This window comes from Bubalus kerabau, chromosome 20 (genome assembly GCF_029407905.1).
Source record: "Bubalus kerabau isolate K-KA32 ecotype Philippines breed swamp buffalo chromosome 20, PCC_UOA_SB_1v2, whole genome shotgun sequence".
NCBI classification, from domain to species: Eukaryota; Metazoa; Chordata; class Mammalia; order Artiodactyla; family Bovidae; genus Bubalus; species Bubalus kerabau.
The window spans coordinates 31,607,613-31,626,610 of record NC_073643.1 but is presented as its reverse complement, the minus strand read 5'-3'; the positions used below and the strand labels follow the sequence as shown (position 1 = coordinate 31,626,610).

The 18,998-nt window shown below is 42.4% G+C and overlaps 1 protein-coding gene across 1 annotated transcript in view; it reads right to left on the bottom strand.

The window, feature by feature from the left end:
- EIF4E3 (eukaryotic translation initiation factor 4E family member 3) overlaps positions 1-18,998 on the bottom strand; it is a 51,965-nt gene that overhangs the window by 15,697 nt on the left and 17,270 nt on the right. Inside the window, exons 3-6 of the mRNA XM_055557314.1 lie at positions 12,000-12,094; positions 10,364-10,424; positions 6,752-6,818; positions 2,940-3,095 (exon numbers count right to left, since the gene is read on the bottom strand). Of these exons, the coding sequence (XP_055413289.1) occupies positions 2,940-3,095; positions 6,752-6,818; positions 10,364-10,424; positions 12,000-12,094 (379 nt within the window). The remainder of the gene's footprint in view (positions 1-2,939; positions 3,096-6,751; positions 6,819-10,363; positions 10,425-11,999; positions 12,095-18,998) is intronic.

Here is an 18,998-nt window from a genome sequence, read left to right as displayed (position 1 = left end):
ATTCTGAGAAACAGAGAAAGTTCTGCAGGCTTTAGGTGAGCTTTGGCTGAAAGGAAATATAGAAAAGCTCAAAGCCAGGAATCAGCAAACTTCTTTCTGGAAAAGGGCAGAGAATACACATCTTAGGCTCTGTGGGTCACAGGGTCTCTGTCTCAACTATTAACTCTGCCCTTGTAACATGAAAGCAGCCACAGATGATATGTACGCAAATGGGCATTGCTAGGTGCCAATACGCTTTGTATATACATATACATATGTATATGAAATGTGGATTTCATAGAACATTCATATGTTACAAAATGTAGTTCTTCTTTTGATTTTTTTTCCAAGCAGTGAAAAATGTGAAAGCCATTCTCAGCTGCAGCCCATACAAAAACAGGTGGGAAGGTGGCAGATTTGGTTTGACAGTGCAGTTTGCCAACCTTGGCTCTAAACAATTCTCTCATCAGAAGACATTTGTCATTCAGCTGCTCTGAAGAACCTAACAGAATTTGGGGGGTGGCGGGGGAGGAGGTCTCGCTTCATTTCAGTTCTTAGTCAAATGACCGATCTGTATCCAATGCACAGAGAACTTTTATCAACCGCCTGACTCTCAGCCACCCGGCTGGAGGCCTGGCCCAAATTCATTAGGTTTCTTTGTTCACAGAAAATCTACCACTTCAAGTGGCTCCTGAATACTAACACCAGGATCCTACTTTAACAAGACAGAGGAAAGACGTGGAGTTGGCTGTTTGTGATCTGGCTCACCGGATCATTGTTCTTCACCCAGCTATGAAGAACATTTCTGCCCAAACTTCCTTTTTCCAAATCAATTCTGCAGTGGATGGTGTATAACTCTACTGAGTAAAGGACTGCCTGCTTCATATAAATAAAGAGAACTGCTTGTTTTTTCCAATCCCAATTTGAGTAATTTTTGAATTTTTGAATGATAATTTATACTATTAAAATATGCATTTCTACTAAGACCCATAGCCTAAGTCGCAAATTTCACAATGGTGTCTACACTTAGAGAGTCAGTTCGGGGAGCTGCATGTTCCCCTCTCTGTTTGGCCCTTTTCTCCCCCTGCTCCCCAGTCATTGCAACATCGAAGTGATGACTCACCCTTGCACTGTCTTACCTGGCTATTGCCACTGCCCTAAAAACTTGCCTAACCGCTGATGGCCGAATTACCTCTGTGGCCTGAACACTTCTATCCCATTGAGTCTGCTGCTACCTGACAGCAGATTAGATAGAAATTTAATCATAGAATTTTGAAGCAGAAGGGACCTTGGAGATCATTTAAGACCAACCTCCTCAATATTAAGAAGGGAAAGTGAAAGGATGAGAGAATGTGACTTGCTTGAGGTCACGGTGTTGAAATGGGATGAAAATCCAGAGTGCCTGACTTCACAATTCCAAATCACTTTCCTCCTCTTTGAAGTGATAAGGGGAGCTGGGTCTACGGCGGTAAAGCTCGCACTTGCTCCATTCATAAACGGCAGTGAAACACTTCCTTTCGGAGAGTTTCTGCTGGAGTTAGTCTCAGGGAGTAGGAAAAAAAAGACCCTTTGGTGACCTTTCAATTAATGTCTGGGTTGAAAATACAATGAATGTCCCCTGAGGAATCCAACATCCCCTAAGGAATCCTAGTGTGCTGTAGTCCATGGGGTCGCAAAGAGTTGGGCATGACTGAGCGACTAAACTGAACTGAAGAAATCCAAATTGCATCTACAAACATGTGATTTCCATGCTGCACAATCAGTTAAGCAACTTGTGTAGTGCCATCTTCTATCTCTTCTATATAAACTTCCATTTAAAATTCAGAAGCTAAACACCTTCTGGATATCTGCAGCAGCAGATCTGTCCCATAGCTTACAACCTAAATGGCTTGCCATTATATGATTCCTAAGAGGGAGGCCTTAGATTCATCCCATAGTAAGACACTGACAAAATAAATTTTGATTTTTTTTTCTTCTTCTTTTTGATAAGGGGTTGGGAAAAGTAAATGGCCATGGAGTGTATTTCATTCATTCTAAGATGCACTTCCCCCCCACCTCCCCATTGCACATTTGAAGACCCCTGGAATTAAGACCATGTCACAGTTAAATTAGGAGCCTTTTATTTTTCTTTCTTAGTAATACTAAAAGAATACTTATCATCAAAGGCACCTTAGATTCAATGAAACACCATGGTTGAAAAAAATTGGGTTACTGACTCTTGGAATAGTTTGGGAAAACAGGAAATTCATCATATGTCTGCAGGGCTGTCAATCCTTTCCTCTAACTCACTGTTAAAACTGTAACCTGCAGTTTGATCTACTAAACATTGGTTTAATAGCACTAAGCTGTTTTCATTATGAAAAAGATGATTTTTTCTAAAGAGCACACAAAAGCAATGAACATGAATCATGATGCAAACAATGGGTCCACACACCTATTCATACTGTTAACACTTCACCACTATGCGTGCATTCTCTTCTGTGTCAGAGTCCTCTGTAATGAGGACGTATTAGCATTTCAGTAGAACGTTCAATCATGCCTGTGCTCAGAATGAGTTCCTCCACAAATACAGATGTTACACATTATAAATCCCTGTTTATGAAGGGATGATTGAAAATCTACCTGCCAGCTCATACAATAACTTTTTTGTTATTGTTGCTTCAAATAGAAGGCAATTTCTTCTAAGAATGACAAGACTGAGATTAGGTTTAAATTTTTGAAATAACAAAAACAATAATGTATCTCTTTTTTTTATGATACATGTGTTTAGATGACAAAATCTCATTTTAATTTCTGAGGCTAAACTGTTTTTTTAGACCCATAAATATATTTTATTGAATTATTTAGTGGATCATAGAATTTAAAGTGACTCTCCCTTCACCTCTTTGGCAACACAGTTTCTGTCTTTAAAAGTATGAAAGAATAAGCTAGAAAGTAGTAACTGGAAATGAAGCACTTACGTTTATAAAATACTGCTTTAAAAGATATGTGGGGCAGGAGTTCATAGATCTTTTCTAAAACGGTGGCTTCACCGACTAATGCGGCATTTACATTCCAGACTTGGACGACATCTTCTCGGTCCCGGACGCTGACACTAACTCCTATTACTTCATCATCTGAAGGGAAGGCAGGGGAAAAACAGAAATGAGTGATCATTTCAAGTCTTCCAGAGTTGGATTTTTAACCTTTATCATTTTATTGGTAGGTTATGAAGATGAACAAAAGAAAGTGGCATGAGAGAACTCGTGATAAATACTAAGGGAAAATCATTGGACAAAAGCAACTTAGTGAGCTAAAGCTGTAGCGGTCCCATCACATTTATCCAGGGACTTAGATAAACAGAGTGTCCCAGCCAAACAAATTTTCCAGATAAGTAATTTGCCCTTTTTAACATGTTACCGAAGCCTTGGACTATTTGGAACTCTGTTTTGATGAGACTTTTTCTAAAACAAGTTGCATAATGTTCAGCTCTCTGAAAGCCAAGTGAACTCACATGAACTGTTCCTCGATGCTTGGTTGTCCTTGTTAAGAACAGCAAGTATTTCTCCTGATTTCCTGCCAACCATTCAGAGATCTTGGGGTGGCTAGCACTCTGGGCCCCAACACTAACTGGACCCAGACTGTGTGTTCTGAGTTGCTCATTCTGCTTTCTGTGGTTTGCTTGTCTGCTCCTGTCCTGTTAATCCTCCCAGCTCTCTCCTGCTTCTCCCTAGCCATACCCCATTCTGGTCTGGGCATTTTAACTGTGGGCTAGAGAATCAATGACCATCTGTTAGCACTGTGTATAAAGTAAGAGCAAATATCGCCTAAGTGTGGCTCTGTTATTACAGCACTTCAGTGAATGGGCAGGAAAGGATTTATCTACTTTGATTAATGTAGGTCTTTTTTTTTTTAAGACTGAATTCCAGATTTGGGGCTGTTTTGTAGGTATTTGAGAATTGGTGGCTGGATAAGTAAGGTTATGTACTGTCCTAAGGAGCCACTCTATATGTAGTAATTTGCTGCAAAATGACAGGAGTACAGACTGTTGACTCCAGATTTACGTGCTGGCTGCACATTACTGAAACAGGGTCACCCCTCTGCCCCTGCACACTCAGCATCAACTAGTTAGATGTGAATGATGAGCATTATCAAAGTTACGGAACTGTGCTGCAGTTAATACGTTTTGCCTAAATGTCTTTGTTTATGGTAAGGCTGTACATCTCAATATTTACATTGTCAGTTTTTCTGTGTGTCTTCTGAGGATTAAAAGGTTCCAGCACTTAGATACACTATAAATGAGGGCCTGTCCAATTACTAGAGGGGTTCATCTTCAGCAAAATAATTGTTTTCTTTTCTCCATCCTTCCCATCTTGCCTTCATTCTCTCTTTCCCTCTCCTTTTAAAATAAATTTCACTCTGGGCTAAATATGTGTGATGTGATACTAAATAATTCCCTGTATAGAAATGTGTGAAAGCAGACAAAATCAGTGGGAGGTGTCAGAAGTCAGGCTGGTGGCCACCTTTTGGAGAGGCAGGGTGTGGCGAGATTCTCAAGGGCCAGGGACGTTCTGTTCTTTGATGTGGATGCCAGTTATGGGGATTTGTTTACTTTGGGAATGTTTATCAAACTACACACAATATAGTCTGTGTCCTTCTCTGTACACATGTCACAATTCAACAAAAATTACCCACCAAAGTAAACAGTACCTGATCATGGCCATCCATGGAAATTCATTAGCCCATCAAGAAATGTGTCTTATGTACAGGTTTCTTATTTTTCCTTTTATCTTCAAAGTATATTTGCTAGAGCTCAATGTTAAATTTTATGTGAACTTAAAATCAGCAAACAAAGAGGAAAGCTTCCATATTGACCACTGTCAAGAATCGTCATGAAGCTCAGCCAGGAAAAGATTAGCATTTTCTCGTCTTTTGGTTTTGCCTATTTCTACACCATTGGTACACCAAAAGGTGCTGGAATGGACTGGTGCTGAAAGGCTGAACTGTCAGTGTTTCAGTGTGGCCTGGTTTTTGGTCCCTTGGTGTAGCCTCCTGGCACAGCACTTTCAGAAGGGCATGACAAGAAGGCTGCAGCCTGTATGCAAAAGAAGATCCATCGGCCAGTATGGAATATTCACAAGTAGCATCAAGCAGCGAGGCCCTGACGAGCGCAAGACGTACTGTATGCAGATGAGGGAAGTGAGGCCCAGAGACACGAGCTGCCCTGCTGCAGTGGTGGACTCGGGTTAATGAGGAGCCAGCGGTTAATAGCTAACAGTGCTCTCGTTCCGATGTCAACCACAGAACAATACATCTCCTTTGCTCAATCCTGGCTATTTATTATTACTTAGACTATTTTCCCTGGTTCTGGAAATGGGAATAACTCACACAGAAAACTTCCTCTCCCAGGGATGTATGTGTTTATAATTACAACGAAGACACAGTTTTTTGGCACATATTGTAAAGTTGCTAACTACCCCCTATTAAAACAGAAGGGACCTGTACTTTTAAGACAGGTTCCTCTTAACCCAGGTTCTGTCTTCAGTGAATAAAAAGAAGTGTAACAATTAAGGACAACAAAAGTGAAATGATGAAACACTCAGTGAGGTAAACCTGGAAACTGCGTGGAACTGGCTAAGCCTAGGAGGGTTCCCAAAGGCAGCACCATTGAAGAAGTCTGAGGGCAAATCAATCAATATCAATTAGCTTAAAAAGAAACTGTAACTGAAAGCTGAACAGGTAAAATGTTATTCTAAATGTTACCTCTCAGAAGCATTCAGAAAGAACTACCTAAGAAGAAAACAAATTTGTAAACTAGCAATTCAATTTTCCTCTTTGAGTGGTTTCATGACAAAAAACAAAGCAAAATAAAAAGGGGGAAGGAATTGAGTGGCACAAACTATGAGGTAAAAAATAGGCTGCAGGGCTGTTGTGCAGCTTGGGGAATAGTCAGTCTTTTGTAATGACTATAGAGGGAGAATATAACCTCAGGAAACTGTGACTCTGTGACTTTGTTGGGCACACGTTAACTTACACATTTTGTACATCAACTATACTTTGATTTAAAAATGTAAAACAGAAATGTATTCACAGGGCTCTCAGAAGCTCATTCAGTATTTGAAAATGGTCTGTAAAGTCCTGAAGACTTTACATTTTAGCCTCAGCTGTGGGATCATAGGCACTAATGGTGATTTAGCCCCAACCTCTTCGTGGCTCATTCTGAGTAGAGGGATGAAGAGAAGGACAGACAGCAAGGGCAAGGGATTGAAAAAGACAGAAAGGATTGTGCCAACTTAACTACAAACTTCAGTAGACAACAAACGTACCTGCCTCTTCTGGAAGGGTTGGAATGGATAAAGGAAACCTACCACCAATTGTGTTAGGAGTTAATGTCAAATTTCATTTTCTCCTGGGACAAATACAGTATGCCAATTATACTTCGATTTAAGAAAATTATTTTCCCTTTTTTTCTGCCTATTTATCTTAGACAGATGGTCATGGATACTATGAAGACAAGCTATATGTGCAAAAAATACATACATATATAAGCATACACACATATGTATATGCACATAATATACAAATATGTAAATATACATACGTACCTACACATATAACATTGAAATGCCATGATCACATGGAAAAAAGCTAAGTAAACGTCACAGTGACAAAATAAACGACCCTGAGATATGCAAAAGCCAAACACACGGAAACAAACGTCAGCAGGGAACAAGCACAAGCCAAGCACACGCAAGCGGGGATGACCGAGCAGGGATGATAAAAGCATCGTTACCTGCGGCGGCACAGTCTGTGAACTGTTCCCCGATAGTCGCTAACAGCAACTCTTTCCAAACTGTGGACTGGTGTGGGAGAGAATAAAAAACACGCCAGAACCAAAGAAGAGAAACACATACACGTTTTTAAACAATTATCTTCCGGAGCTACAGAGGTCACTTTTTCTTTCAGCTCTCACACCCTACCCACGCCTGTATTGCGGGCTCACAGATGTGGCTGAACCATGGGTATGAACACTCACGTGGTGGCACAGATCATACTGTTTTACACATCACTTTGCACAGAAAGATACAAGGGATCCCAAGTCACAAACTCTGTGTCCACGAAACTGTATGTTTAACGTGGCAAAGCTAATCTTGGGTGCCACTTGGGATGACTTTGAGAAGAATGTGGGAAAAATGTGTTCAAATGGCCTAGGATTTTCCAATCTCTTTATCTCTCTCTGATTCAAAATGTATCAGCTAGTTCTAAGTGAATGCTATTAGTAAAATCCTCCTCAAAAACCCTTTTCTGTTTTTCTTGAAGTTTATAAGGCACTTCCAAGGTTACACAAGTGAAGAACACTTAAGGAAATTTCTGGTTTATTGACAACCAGAGACTTGGGAGATTTCTATTCACTTGAAGGCATTCTGTTTCTGCTAAATAACTAAACTGTGTGTATTGTGTGTGTGTGTGCAGATGTGCATTGCCCTCAAAGAATTAGTGCAGATGGTAAAAAGTCTGCCTGCAATGTGGAAGACCCAGGTTTGACTTCTGGGTCAGGAAGATCCCCTGGAGAAGAGAATGGCAACTCACTCTAGTATTCTTGCCTAGAGAATTCCATGGATAGAGAGAGGAGCCTTGAGGGGCTACAGCCTGTGGGGTCGCAAAGAGTAGGACACAACTGAGCAACTAACACTTTCACTTTTCAGTTTCACGTTCTGGTCCGCTCCTTCCCAATGAGAAAAGCTGAGCCTCTCCTACTCAAGATCTACTGACACCATCAACAGCCAGTGTCCACACACAGGTAACTGGAGGCCTCCAAGTTCTTCCAGTTTCTCCTCAAAAAGCTCTTCATCCCGTGTCTCTTCCTCGTCATGGTGCATGTGCCCTGAACTCTGTCAGAACTGGCTTTGAAACATGACAGCCGGCTGAGCACCTATGCCCCAGGCCGGCTATCAGGCTCTCTGAGCATCAGTTTCCCTTTGGTGAACAGGGAGTAATAATAGGACCGACCTCCCAGGGTTGCTGTGACCATGAAATTAGTCAACATATGCCTTTGAAGGGCTCAGTACTGTGACCGCAACAACAGGACTGGAGATTTAAGCTCTGTTCCATAAAGAGCTGCGCGTGTGCTCTGCACCAGCTGCCCAGTAGGTATTAACTATCCTAAGTGTGTGTCATCATGTTCTAATGAGCTGAAAGCAGCCTCGCTGAACTTTTAACCAAACAGCAGTGAACAGTAATGACTTTTCCCTCTCAAAGAGGGTTTTCTTTTCTCTTTCCTAGATCCTGGTCTACCTGTCTCCCACCTAGAAGCCCTCCCTTTCCATTTCCTCTCTGTCCTGTCTGCAGTCTCTTACGCTATCAGGGGCGAAGGTGAGTGTGTTGAGAGGAAGTTATGGGAAGGGAACGTTCCCTGTCCCACAGTGAATGCAGACAAGGCCAGCCCACCAGACTCCTGCTGGTCAGCGAAGAAGAGAGGGCTGAGTGGCTTGGGATGAGGACAGTTCTACAGTCATGAAGGTGTTATTATTTCTGATTGAATGTGCTTGAGTGAGCTGACCAGGAGGGAGAACAAACATCTTTCAGCTACTTTTCACCCATCATGATCGTTTCCACTGGAGTTCAACATCTATTGTGAGTAAAAAAAGAATGTGACAAGGAAAACCTGTTTTCACTGAAATTCAAAATGACAGCACGTGGGATTTAGTTCCCCGATCAAGGATGGAACCCAAGCACCCCTGCATTGGGAGCAAAGAGTCTTAGCCACTGAACCACCAGGGAAGTCCCTCCCCTGACATTTTGTAAATCCTATATATCAAATAACAGCCAAATTTTATAGCTAGGCACCTTAAAGATACTTTGCATTTTTAAGAAACAAACTGGGTCATATCTTTCCGTTCAGCTCAGTCACTCAGTTGCGTCTGACTCTTTGTGACCCCACAAAGAGGGGTGGACTGCAGCACGCCAGGGTTCCCTGTCCATCACCAACTCCTGGAGCTGGCTCAAACTCATACAGTCAGTGATGCCATCCAACCATCTCATCCTCTGTCATCCCCTTCTCCTCCTGCCTTCAATCTTTCCCAGCATCAGGGTCTTTTCCAGTGAGTCAGTTCTTTCCATCCGGTGGCCAAAGTACTGAAGTTTCAGCTTCAGCAATGCCTGGTCAAGCCTATAGGTCCCTAGAGATGTTTCAATTCTTTGCACTTATCCATATGAAAGAAACCATGAAAAGGTGAGACTGTCAGTCCTCACGTCCATTTTCAAAGAAGCTTTCGGTTTCCCAAGGCTTCAGAGCAGATTTGAATGTTCTTTTCAGTGAGAATAATGAAGTAGAGCCCACTCTTAGGAAACCCAGGCTTCTGAGGCATGACCGCTGCCGATCAGTGCCCTGGCGGCCCATGCCACCGACCAGGTTCTCATTAGCCCCAGAGAGAGACTCAGCACAGCCCTGCATCAAACCCTAAAGAACGCTGAGATGCAACCCCTCCCATGTGTCCAGACCCTCCAAGCTGGGATCACTCTCAGGAGTGTTGCTCGTTACAGTGGGGAAGGGATGAGCCTTTGCTGGGAAGGGTCATGCTTTTCACTATGTAAACCTACTTCCACATGTTGGCTATGGCTGGGGAGGACAACACAACCATAATTAGCTTTTTTGGTAAAGTTTACAGGTATGGAGCTGTTCAGACTCTATGATACAGTCATACTATTACTCCATTTCTACAGAGACTCACAGTGTATTTTCAAGGTGACAGTGTTTAAGATAGAAAAGCACCAAGATCGGAGTTTGGGATGGACATGTACAGACTGCTATATTTCAAACGGATAACCAACAAGGACCTACTGTATAGCACGTGGAACTCCGCTCAATGTTACAGGGCAGCCTGGAAGGGAGGGGAGTCTGGGGAAGAATGGATACGTGTATATGTAAGGCTGAGTCCCTTCACTGTCCACCTGAAACTATCACACACTGTTAATCAGCTGTGCTGCTGCTGCTGCTGCTAAATTGCTTCAAGTCATGTCTGACTCTTCGCAACCCCGTGGACTGTAGCCTGCCAGGCTCCTCTGTCCATGGCATTCTCCAGGCAAGAATACTGGAGTGGGTTGCCATGCCCTCCTCCAGGGGATCTTCCCGACCCAGGGATCGACCCGAGTCTCTTATGTCTCCTGCATTGGCAGGCGGGTCCTTTACCACCTAGCACCACCTGGGAAGCCTATTAATCATCTATACCCCAATGGAAAATAAAGTTAAAAAAAAAAAAAAAAAGAAAACCACCAAGTTCAGAATTGAATTTCTCACTCCCAGTCCTGTTCTGAGTCTACTAGGTGGACTGTATGAAACACACAATAGGTTCATCACATGCAATCAACAACTTCAGCTTATGGAAAAGGATCAGAACAAACCTACCGTGCTGTCCTTGGGGACTTTCATCTTCCACACGCCACCCTTAGCATTACTCTCCTCTTCCCTGGATCAAAAACCAACATTCAAATTTATACTCTTGGATGAAGTGGCCCTGCATACATCTAGTTTAACAATGGATGACATTAAAAACAAAAGACAAGGGAGCATCCTGCAATGAACTTCCCCACCCCTGTCTGTTTTACTGGAAACAGAAGCAGATGAAAGAAAAAGGGAGGCAATGGAGATGGAGAGGGGAGTGGGATTCAGCGGCCAAAAGGGCAAGGAAGATGATCATCCTCAAGGAAGGGTGCAGAGAGGCTCCCCAGAGTATCTGGGAGGGACTGCAAGTACCTAACAAGGGTGAGGGCTTTTCCATCTCCACATCATGTTCTTGATATCGTGTGCTCTGACTGGCCTTTCAGCCCTGTGTCACAAGTCTAATGGGAGACTCAGCCCCTGTGTAAGGTATCTGCTGCTTCCCACTGTAGTACCTGCTCCCCCTTCTGGCAAGAGCACCCCAATCTCCCTTTAAATAGCTTCCTGTCCTCTACTCTTATGTCAGACACTTTCTGACATGCTGATTTTCACACCCTCGCTTTAAAGATGGGCCCATGACCCAGGTCTGCCCATGAGAATGTTGTCTCCTCCTCGTCTTTGTGGTTGGCCAGGGATGGTAAGATGACCCACCTGGGGCCAGAGAGAGCCTGCCCCAGCATTTTATTGGGGCTGGTGAGTGCTGACATTGACGAACTTGCAGGGTGAAAGACTGGCACCTAGGAAAGCCATTTTGTCACCTAAATGGGAGAACCTGCCTGAAAATGAAACCAAGGCAGAGGAAGGCAAAGCGAATCTGCTACAGAGGGTCAGAGTCCCACTAACAACTGAGCACCCGGATCGGCCTGAAATTAGCCCCATCAGTAGACTATCTAGTTACAGAGGCCAAAAGATTCCAGTTTTGGCTCGGTTTAGGTTTCTGTCATTTACTATCAAAGAGTTAAGATACATTTCCCTTCTATTAATGAGTAAATGACTTAGAAGAGTCAAGGAACATGATACAAGGATTCACTATTGACTGGGATTCCAGCTGAGGCAAAGTGGCTTACTCTTCCCCACCCTCAACACCACCCCAGCCATTAAAGAAGAAAGACAGCTTCCCCTTGACTGTGGGCCGTGATCAGTATCATATACTTCCTATGTGGTCCATGTGAGGGATGTCTGAGGGGATGTGCTCTCTGTTCATGCTCAGTTCCTGGGCACCACATCTGTTCCCTCACCTTCCCTAAGCCTATAAGCTTTTTCATTGCACTGTCCAGGTCATTGCTGAACAAGTGAAAGAAGAAACCCAAATGATGTTATGCCCCCAAAGACCCACATGGGCCCTTCAGCGAGCTACTGAGGACCTACTTATGGAGAGGCCGCAGCAGGGTCCTCCATGGGCAGATGCTGAGGCACCTGCTCATCATCCTGGGGCACAAGGAGAAAGGGATGGCGGGCAGGGCCTATTTCAAAATTAAATCATGGCAGCATCACTAGGAGAAAATTACTGTGGCATTCCAATTTGGCATGAAGTTAAACATTTTATTAAGTTCACAATCATTTCCCTCCCACCATAACTACAAATTATACAGAAGACACTTACCAGAGTGGTCGCCTCTCTCCTCTCATTAAATGATAACTGCATCTCAAAGGCAGGCTAGTCACAGGAGGAATATTATTGTACACACTCCAGAATATCTTTAAAAGAAAAACACTTTGTTTAATATATCCAGTGTTGACTTACTCTACTGCTAGATTATAAAACTAATGTATTAAAGAAAAAAAAATCAGGTTCTCATTAAGTCCTATCCATTCGAACTAGATTTTTCTCAGTATTCTTTCTAATTTTCTGCTAGGAAATGTAACATAACATTAAAGAATGTTCTTTTCTGAAGTCGGGCCAAGTTGTATGCTTCAGGAAACTATGGTTATTAAGCAACCATTCTTATGCAATGTGTCTCCACATAAAACTGGGTGAGGATCTTGCTAATGATTTTTCTGACACATAGATGGCATATAATAAAGTCAGTAGTGCTGAATATATGTACTGAACCGTATTTCCTTGTAACACAGACTCTGTCTTCTAAGCCTAGAAAGAGTCTGTTACACTTTGGATTGGGGGAGGGGGGATACAGGAGGCAAACAGGAAACTCCCCACTTCCTTTCCTCTCCCAGCAGGAAAAAGGAACAGCTCAGCTGCCAAAGCAACAAGTTCGCCAAGATACAAGGTGTTATGAATTCCATGTCTGTGTGCTCCCCAAACTCACAGAGTGAAACCCAAGACCCCACTGGGATGGTATTAGGAGGTGGGGCCTTTGGGACAAAATCAGACCATAAGGATGGAACACCCCATCACCATGATGGTATTGGTGTCCCGATAAGGAAAGGAAGAGAGTTCTCTCTACCACGTGCAGACGATTGTCTGTCTGTCTATAAAACCAGAAGAGTGCCTTCACCAGAACTTGATCATACTGGCTCCCTGATTTTGGACTTCAGCATGAGAAATCAGCTGAAATCAGCGTTTGTTGTTGAATTCATCCCATCTACAGTATTCTGTTAGAACAGCTGGAACTAACACACATGGTAGTTGGTAGTCAGAAACAGTTACGTAAAAATAGTAGAGTAATAGTAACAGTGAGAATAAAAGCGGGAACGTTAATAGGGCCAGAATTTGGTCTCTGAACTTTTACACGTTTACGAAATTTATCCTAATGACAATCTTGAGAGCAGGTGTAATTATTAGCCTTGTTCTATGGATAAGGAAACTGAGGCACACAGACTAATCCCCCAGCATGACTTTTTGGAATGACTGCCAGGCTCAGGACAAAGACTAGGTGTACACAGGAGAGAACTCGTCCCAATTTGTTCAGAACGGGCCCGAGAATCACTGCACTATGAACATATTTATGCACAGAATCACTATACAGATGAGAAACAACATTCTGTGTGCTGAGGTTGAGTCAAGGAAGACCGGGACTCCTAGCGGATGTGAGGAAAACAGAACAAGCAAGAGAATAACCAGAAAAACGAATCCAAGGGCAGCATAGGCGAAATGAGATTTTATCTCTGCTGAACGGTAATTCTTCTCATCGAACACAGATAAAACAATCTTATCGGGTTGTTTCAGCCCATGTTGTGTAAAAATTAAAGCTGGATTCATTGCAAGGCCAACTATAATGAATGGGAAAATAGAAGTGAAGGCAAAAGAAACACACCCTACTTGATGACAGATTTAATGAGAATACCTAGTGTTCCTTATACTAAACGGTGGTAAAGTAGGGAGTAGCTGAAATTAACTCTGTAAGTCATCAAACAGACGTCTGTCTTTGTGGAGACACCTACCACATAAATGGTTTGCTATTCATGCAAATAGTAAGATTATCCCAATATTTCATTTCTGTTCTGTGGTATGGGTGTGAATAGGCAGAGCTGGAATTTGAGGCCAGGCACGTGGACTCTAAAACTTGTGATCTTAACCACTCAGCAATTTCCTCCTCTGCAGACACTATGACCCATTTTAGGCACATCTTCCTCCAATCCTAGAAGCCATGGAACAGGTCACGAGGTCACAGAGTGAGGGGCACCATTGAAGACCATTTCCCACCAGCAGGTTCCCTTAATTACTGGCTATGTTTCTGCCTTAGCTCTAGCCTGGGACTTCCACAATGATATGGCAAGGACCTGTGCAGAATTTATGGACACATTTATGCTAGAATATAAATGCCTGCTTTCACCAAGACAACTTCAGACCTGGCAAACTTCAAGTTTCCTAAAAGGGATCCCAGGCTAGAACACCTGCCCTTGTACCCTTGCCAAAGTTCTCAAATCTTAACTTTTCACCCAGTGTTTGAGGCACCATGGAAAACACAACAAAATGCTTCTTCTATTCCAAACTTAAGAACAACACACTAAGGACTGTGCTAAGGTGTGTGACTTAAGAAGTTTCCCTGAAAACACAAATGGACAACTGATTTTGTTAGTCTTGGCAAATCTGAGAGGAGGCGATTACAGCCCAAGAAGATACAGTAAAAGACTTTACTCTGACCTAATGTACTTGTTCAAGCCCATATTTGCATGTTTGTGCACGAACCCAAAATGAGAGTGAAGTATGTGGTACCTTCATTAAAAACAGCCCCATTAAAGTCCACAGCACAAAGTCAGTCTGTTTCCTTACTGCAAACCTCACCCAGTGTGTGGACTACTCGTCAAGCATGTGTGAGGGAGAAAGCGCTGGAGGGAGGAAGCCAGCATCACACAGCTCCTTGCACCCCGCCCCCCTTTCCTGCGCAAGTAAAAGCGCCGTTTCCCTGGAAGCTGGAGAATTCCTGGTCATGCTCTCCATAACACACTTTTATTTTTGTTGAAACATCTATGTTTTATCATTGATAGAACCCTGCAAATAGATTCCAAAAGCCTGTAGACTTAGAATTAATTCTAACTGGCCTGCAAATAGTAGAACTAAGCACAATATTTATTAAAAATGATGAAGTGGTTTTTTTTCCCCCAAAAGACTTAATGATAACTGGAGGAGAGGTAGGGAAGTCCAACATCATTTATTCAGTCAACATGTGTGGCCATCAGTGAGGGGCAGGGTGCTGTGATGAGTCTCAGGGGTGGTTAGAGTCACTAGACAATACTGTCCACTTGATAAATCCCCAACCTATTAGTTCTGATTGAAGCAATTATGCTCCTCCTGACAGTTTTTTGCCAAATAGATCATCAGTCATTGCCAGGAAAATTGGTAAATTTCCTCCTGTTTTTTACTGAACGTTCTGAAGGAAAAAAAAAAAGAGAATAAACTTGAAAATACTTGAGAAGAAAAAATGCCCCATGGTGACAGACAACATGGTGTACCAGAAAAAAATTAAAAATCTAGCAAATACACCTCCAAAGGAAAAAAAAAAAACCCAAATCCACAATTCCTTCTGAGGGTCACAGCATATAAATCTTGGAAAGTATCTTTAAACAAACATTTTCATTCCTTAGGTAATTCTAATTGGCTGGGGCTATCCCACCAACTGAATCAATGGTGTTTATGGAAAGGGCAGACAGAGCCCAGAAGAAAGAAGGCAGCTATAGAGAGCTTAATGGATGTTTTTAAATCACAGCAGACACAACAGGCTGAAAGCAAAGTGCTTCTGACTTGGGAAAGCTAGGTACTTGAGAGAGAAATGGGTTTTGCCTTGAATTCCAAAGGGCCTGACTTAGAGTGAGAACCAAAGTTTGGAGGACTGCTGGGGAGTAAGGAAGATGAAGGCTAGGATCAGGGCAATTTCCCACCATGCAGGAAGTCAATGAATGAAAAACAAAGTCTGAACTAGCGAGCTAATGAGGTTCACACATTAAGGGGAACAGAGAAAAGTTGTGCTAAGTCAGACATGACTGAAGCAACTTAGCACGCACATATATTCTTATGAAGACCTTCAGCTTACAATAAACAGTGCTGGACATTCATTTACGGAAGAAATGTGAAGTTTCTGTTCCCTTTAAATTTAAGCAAAATGTCCGTCAATTTACAGGACCACTGGGTAGGACATAGAACAACAAGACACGGTGTGGCAACACCCTTTAAGGTGATACGCCTTTAAGGTGTTGCCACGCCCTTGGACTGCAAGGGGATCAAACCAGTCCATCCTAAAGAAAACCAACCATGAATATTCACTGGAAGGACTGATGCTGAAGCTGAAGTCCCAATACTTTGGCCACCTTATGCAAAGAGCTGACTCAGTGGAAAACACCCTGATGCTGGGAAAGACTGAAGACAAAAGGAGAAGGGGGCAGCAGAGGATCAGATGGTTAGATAGCATCACTGACTCAATGGACATGAATTTAAGCAAACTCTGGGAGATGGTGAAGGACAAGGAAGCCTGATGTACTGCAGTCCATGGGGCCGTAAAGAGTCAGACACGACTGAGCAACTAACAAGAGAGCGGGTTAGAATGCTGTACAGGAATGGGTTTTCAGGGCTGAAATTTTGGTAGCAACAGAGCCCTCCCCTGCAAACTGCTTCTGGGTGGTAGCTCTCTCCCATCAAGCTTGTTCAGAAGCTCTCTTCTATTCTGTGCTGCATCCGTTTAGGACATAAAAACACAGGAGAAATGTGGAAAATTTGGAAATGTTTACACAAGAGTAAAAGGAATCAATAGGCTGTCTGGAAAACACATCTAAATGAAACATGGAATTTTCCAAGAAAGGCCGTAAAGTAGGAAATAAATTTAACTCTAAGCAGAGGGCATTATTGTTGGCTGTAATGAGAGTGTCCTTAGCAAGGGTCACCGGGCCGGCTGGAGGCACAGGCCTCATCCATCTACTCCTCAGTCAGGGAGGAGCAAAAGCAAAAGGGTGGACCTAGAGGAGGAGGGACTTCTGGTCCCAGAGACACAGCATGACGGGCTGTTTCCACCACAGGTTTTGGGCCACTAACCTCCCAGACTCAGTCCCTCCAGCTAATCAATAGAGTTGACAATTCCTCTTCTACCTCCATCTGCATCCCTGATTTGCTGAGGGCCTCAAAGTACAACAAGATATACTACGTCCTTACAGAAAGCGGTCAATAATAACACATGATACTTACATTGCATCTAAACACGCATGAAGGAAAAACAGACATAATTAGGGGATGTAAATTTTTTAGTACTGACAGAGTGAATAGTCAAGAATAAACCTACCATTGCAGAACAAAAAGAGAGTAGGGAAAAAGCATATTTGCAAATGATTTTAAAATCAGCACCCAGGCTAGTTCTCAAATACTAAAAACTATTCACCGATATTTAGGATACAGGCTGAAATCCCCAAACCCATGGATAAGCTAAACATGTCTTCCTTAAGTAGAGGTATTTGCAGTGGTATAATCCGGGGAATAATTGCCTGAAATTATCTAGAAGCAGTGGTGCACAGAATTTAAAACATGATTGAGTGTCAGAAAGACAAAGGCACCCCAGTGTTCACTGTGGCACTATATGCACAACAGCCAGGACATGGAAACAAGCTAAATGTCCATCGATGGAGGGATGGACGAGGGAGATGCTGTACACATATACAATGGAATATTACTCAGCCATAAAAAATCGAAAGAAAAAAATAAGATTGTGCCATCTGCAGAGACATGAATGGGACTGTCAGAGGGTGAAGTAAGTCAGAAAGAGAACAACAAATGTTGTATATTAACGTATTTAGGTGGAATCTAGAAAAAAATGATACAGATGAACCTATCTGCAAAGCAGAAATAGAGACACAGATGTACAGAACAAATGCATGGACACCAAGCAGGGAAAGGGGACAGGGTGGGATGACCTGGGAGGCTGGGACTGACACCTAGCCACTACTATGTATAAAATGGATAACTAATGATAACGTACTGTATAGCACAGGGAACTCTACTCAACGCTCTGTGGTGACCTAAATGGGAAGGAAATCCAAAAAAGAGGATATATGTATTCATATAGCTCATTCACTGTGCTGTACAGCAGAAACCAACACAACACTGTAAAGCAACTATACAGCAATACAATTTAAAAAAAATGATTGTGGAAAGTACAAGATGTTCCAATAGAAACTGATAAATAATGGCAGATGAATTTATTATTATCATCATGCACTTACTATGTGTTTTTAAGTCCTATGCCATTTCATTCTCACAAACTGATGATACAACTTGTATCAGATTATCCCCATCTTAGAGATAAGTAAACAGATACAGAGAAGCAAAACAACTTGCCCAAGCTACTAAGTGGAAGATATGCAATACTAACCCAGGCAATGTGACCACCCTACACTTCAGCCCACATTCTCCCTGGTCAGCTGATGAAGTTAAAGGGTAGAATTACCTGGGTCTACTTTTATTACAAGTATTGGCTTTTGTAAAAGCTGTTGACGGGTGAGGGCTTATGAAGTGCCAAGCACTACTAAGAGCTATGCAATCTCACTTAATCCCTTATTCAACCTTAGGGAGGAGAACTGCTATTATCTATGTCAGTTTTACAGATGAGGAAATAGAGGGGGACAGACACATCAGGCATAGGACAGAACTTCCTGACCCCTTAGGGCAGTGTTTCATCATCACCCCCACTGTGCTGAAGGAGCTTTTCCTAATCACTTTACTGTGAAACTTTAATACCACCGAAAGACTATGTATCTGTATACGTACTGTATGCATATCTGTGCTTAATATATGAAAACAGTACAATCATGTTTTCCTTACCAAGAATCAGTTTTTGCTCCCATTGAGAATGTGTGACAAACAGCTTAAATGGATCCTTATGCGAGCAGTCTGCTGTGACTCAGGTAAGTGGGTCATTTATTAATTCCTCATTCACTCATTTGATCCTTCAGTATTTATGAAGTGAAAGGAATCAGATACAACACACAATACTGTGTGATTCCATTTATATGAGGTTCAATAAAAGACAAAACCAAGGCATGGTGACAGAAATGTGAGTAGTGATTGCTTCTGGAAAAGAAGGATCAGAAGGAAAGGGCATGAAGGAATTTTAAGGCAGGATGAAAATTTTTTATCTTGATCCTAGTGATAGTTCATGCTTGTGTATCTTTGCCAAAATTTATCAAACTGTACATGTCAGAAACCTGCTAAATTATATCCCAA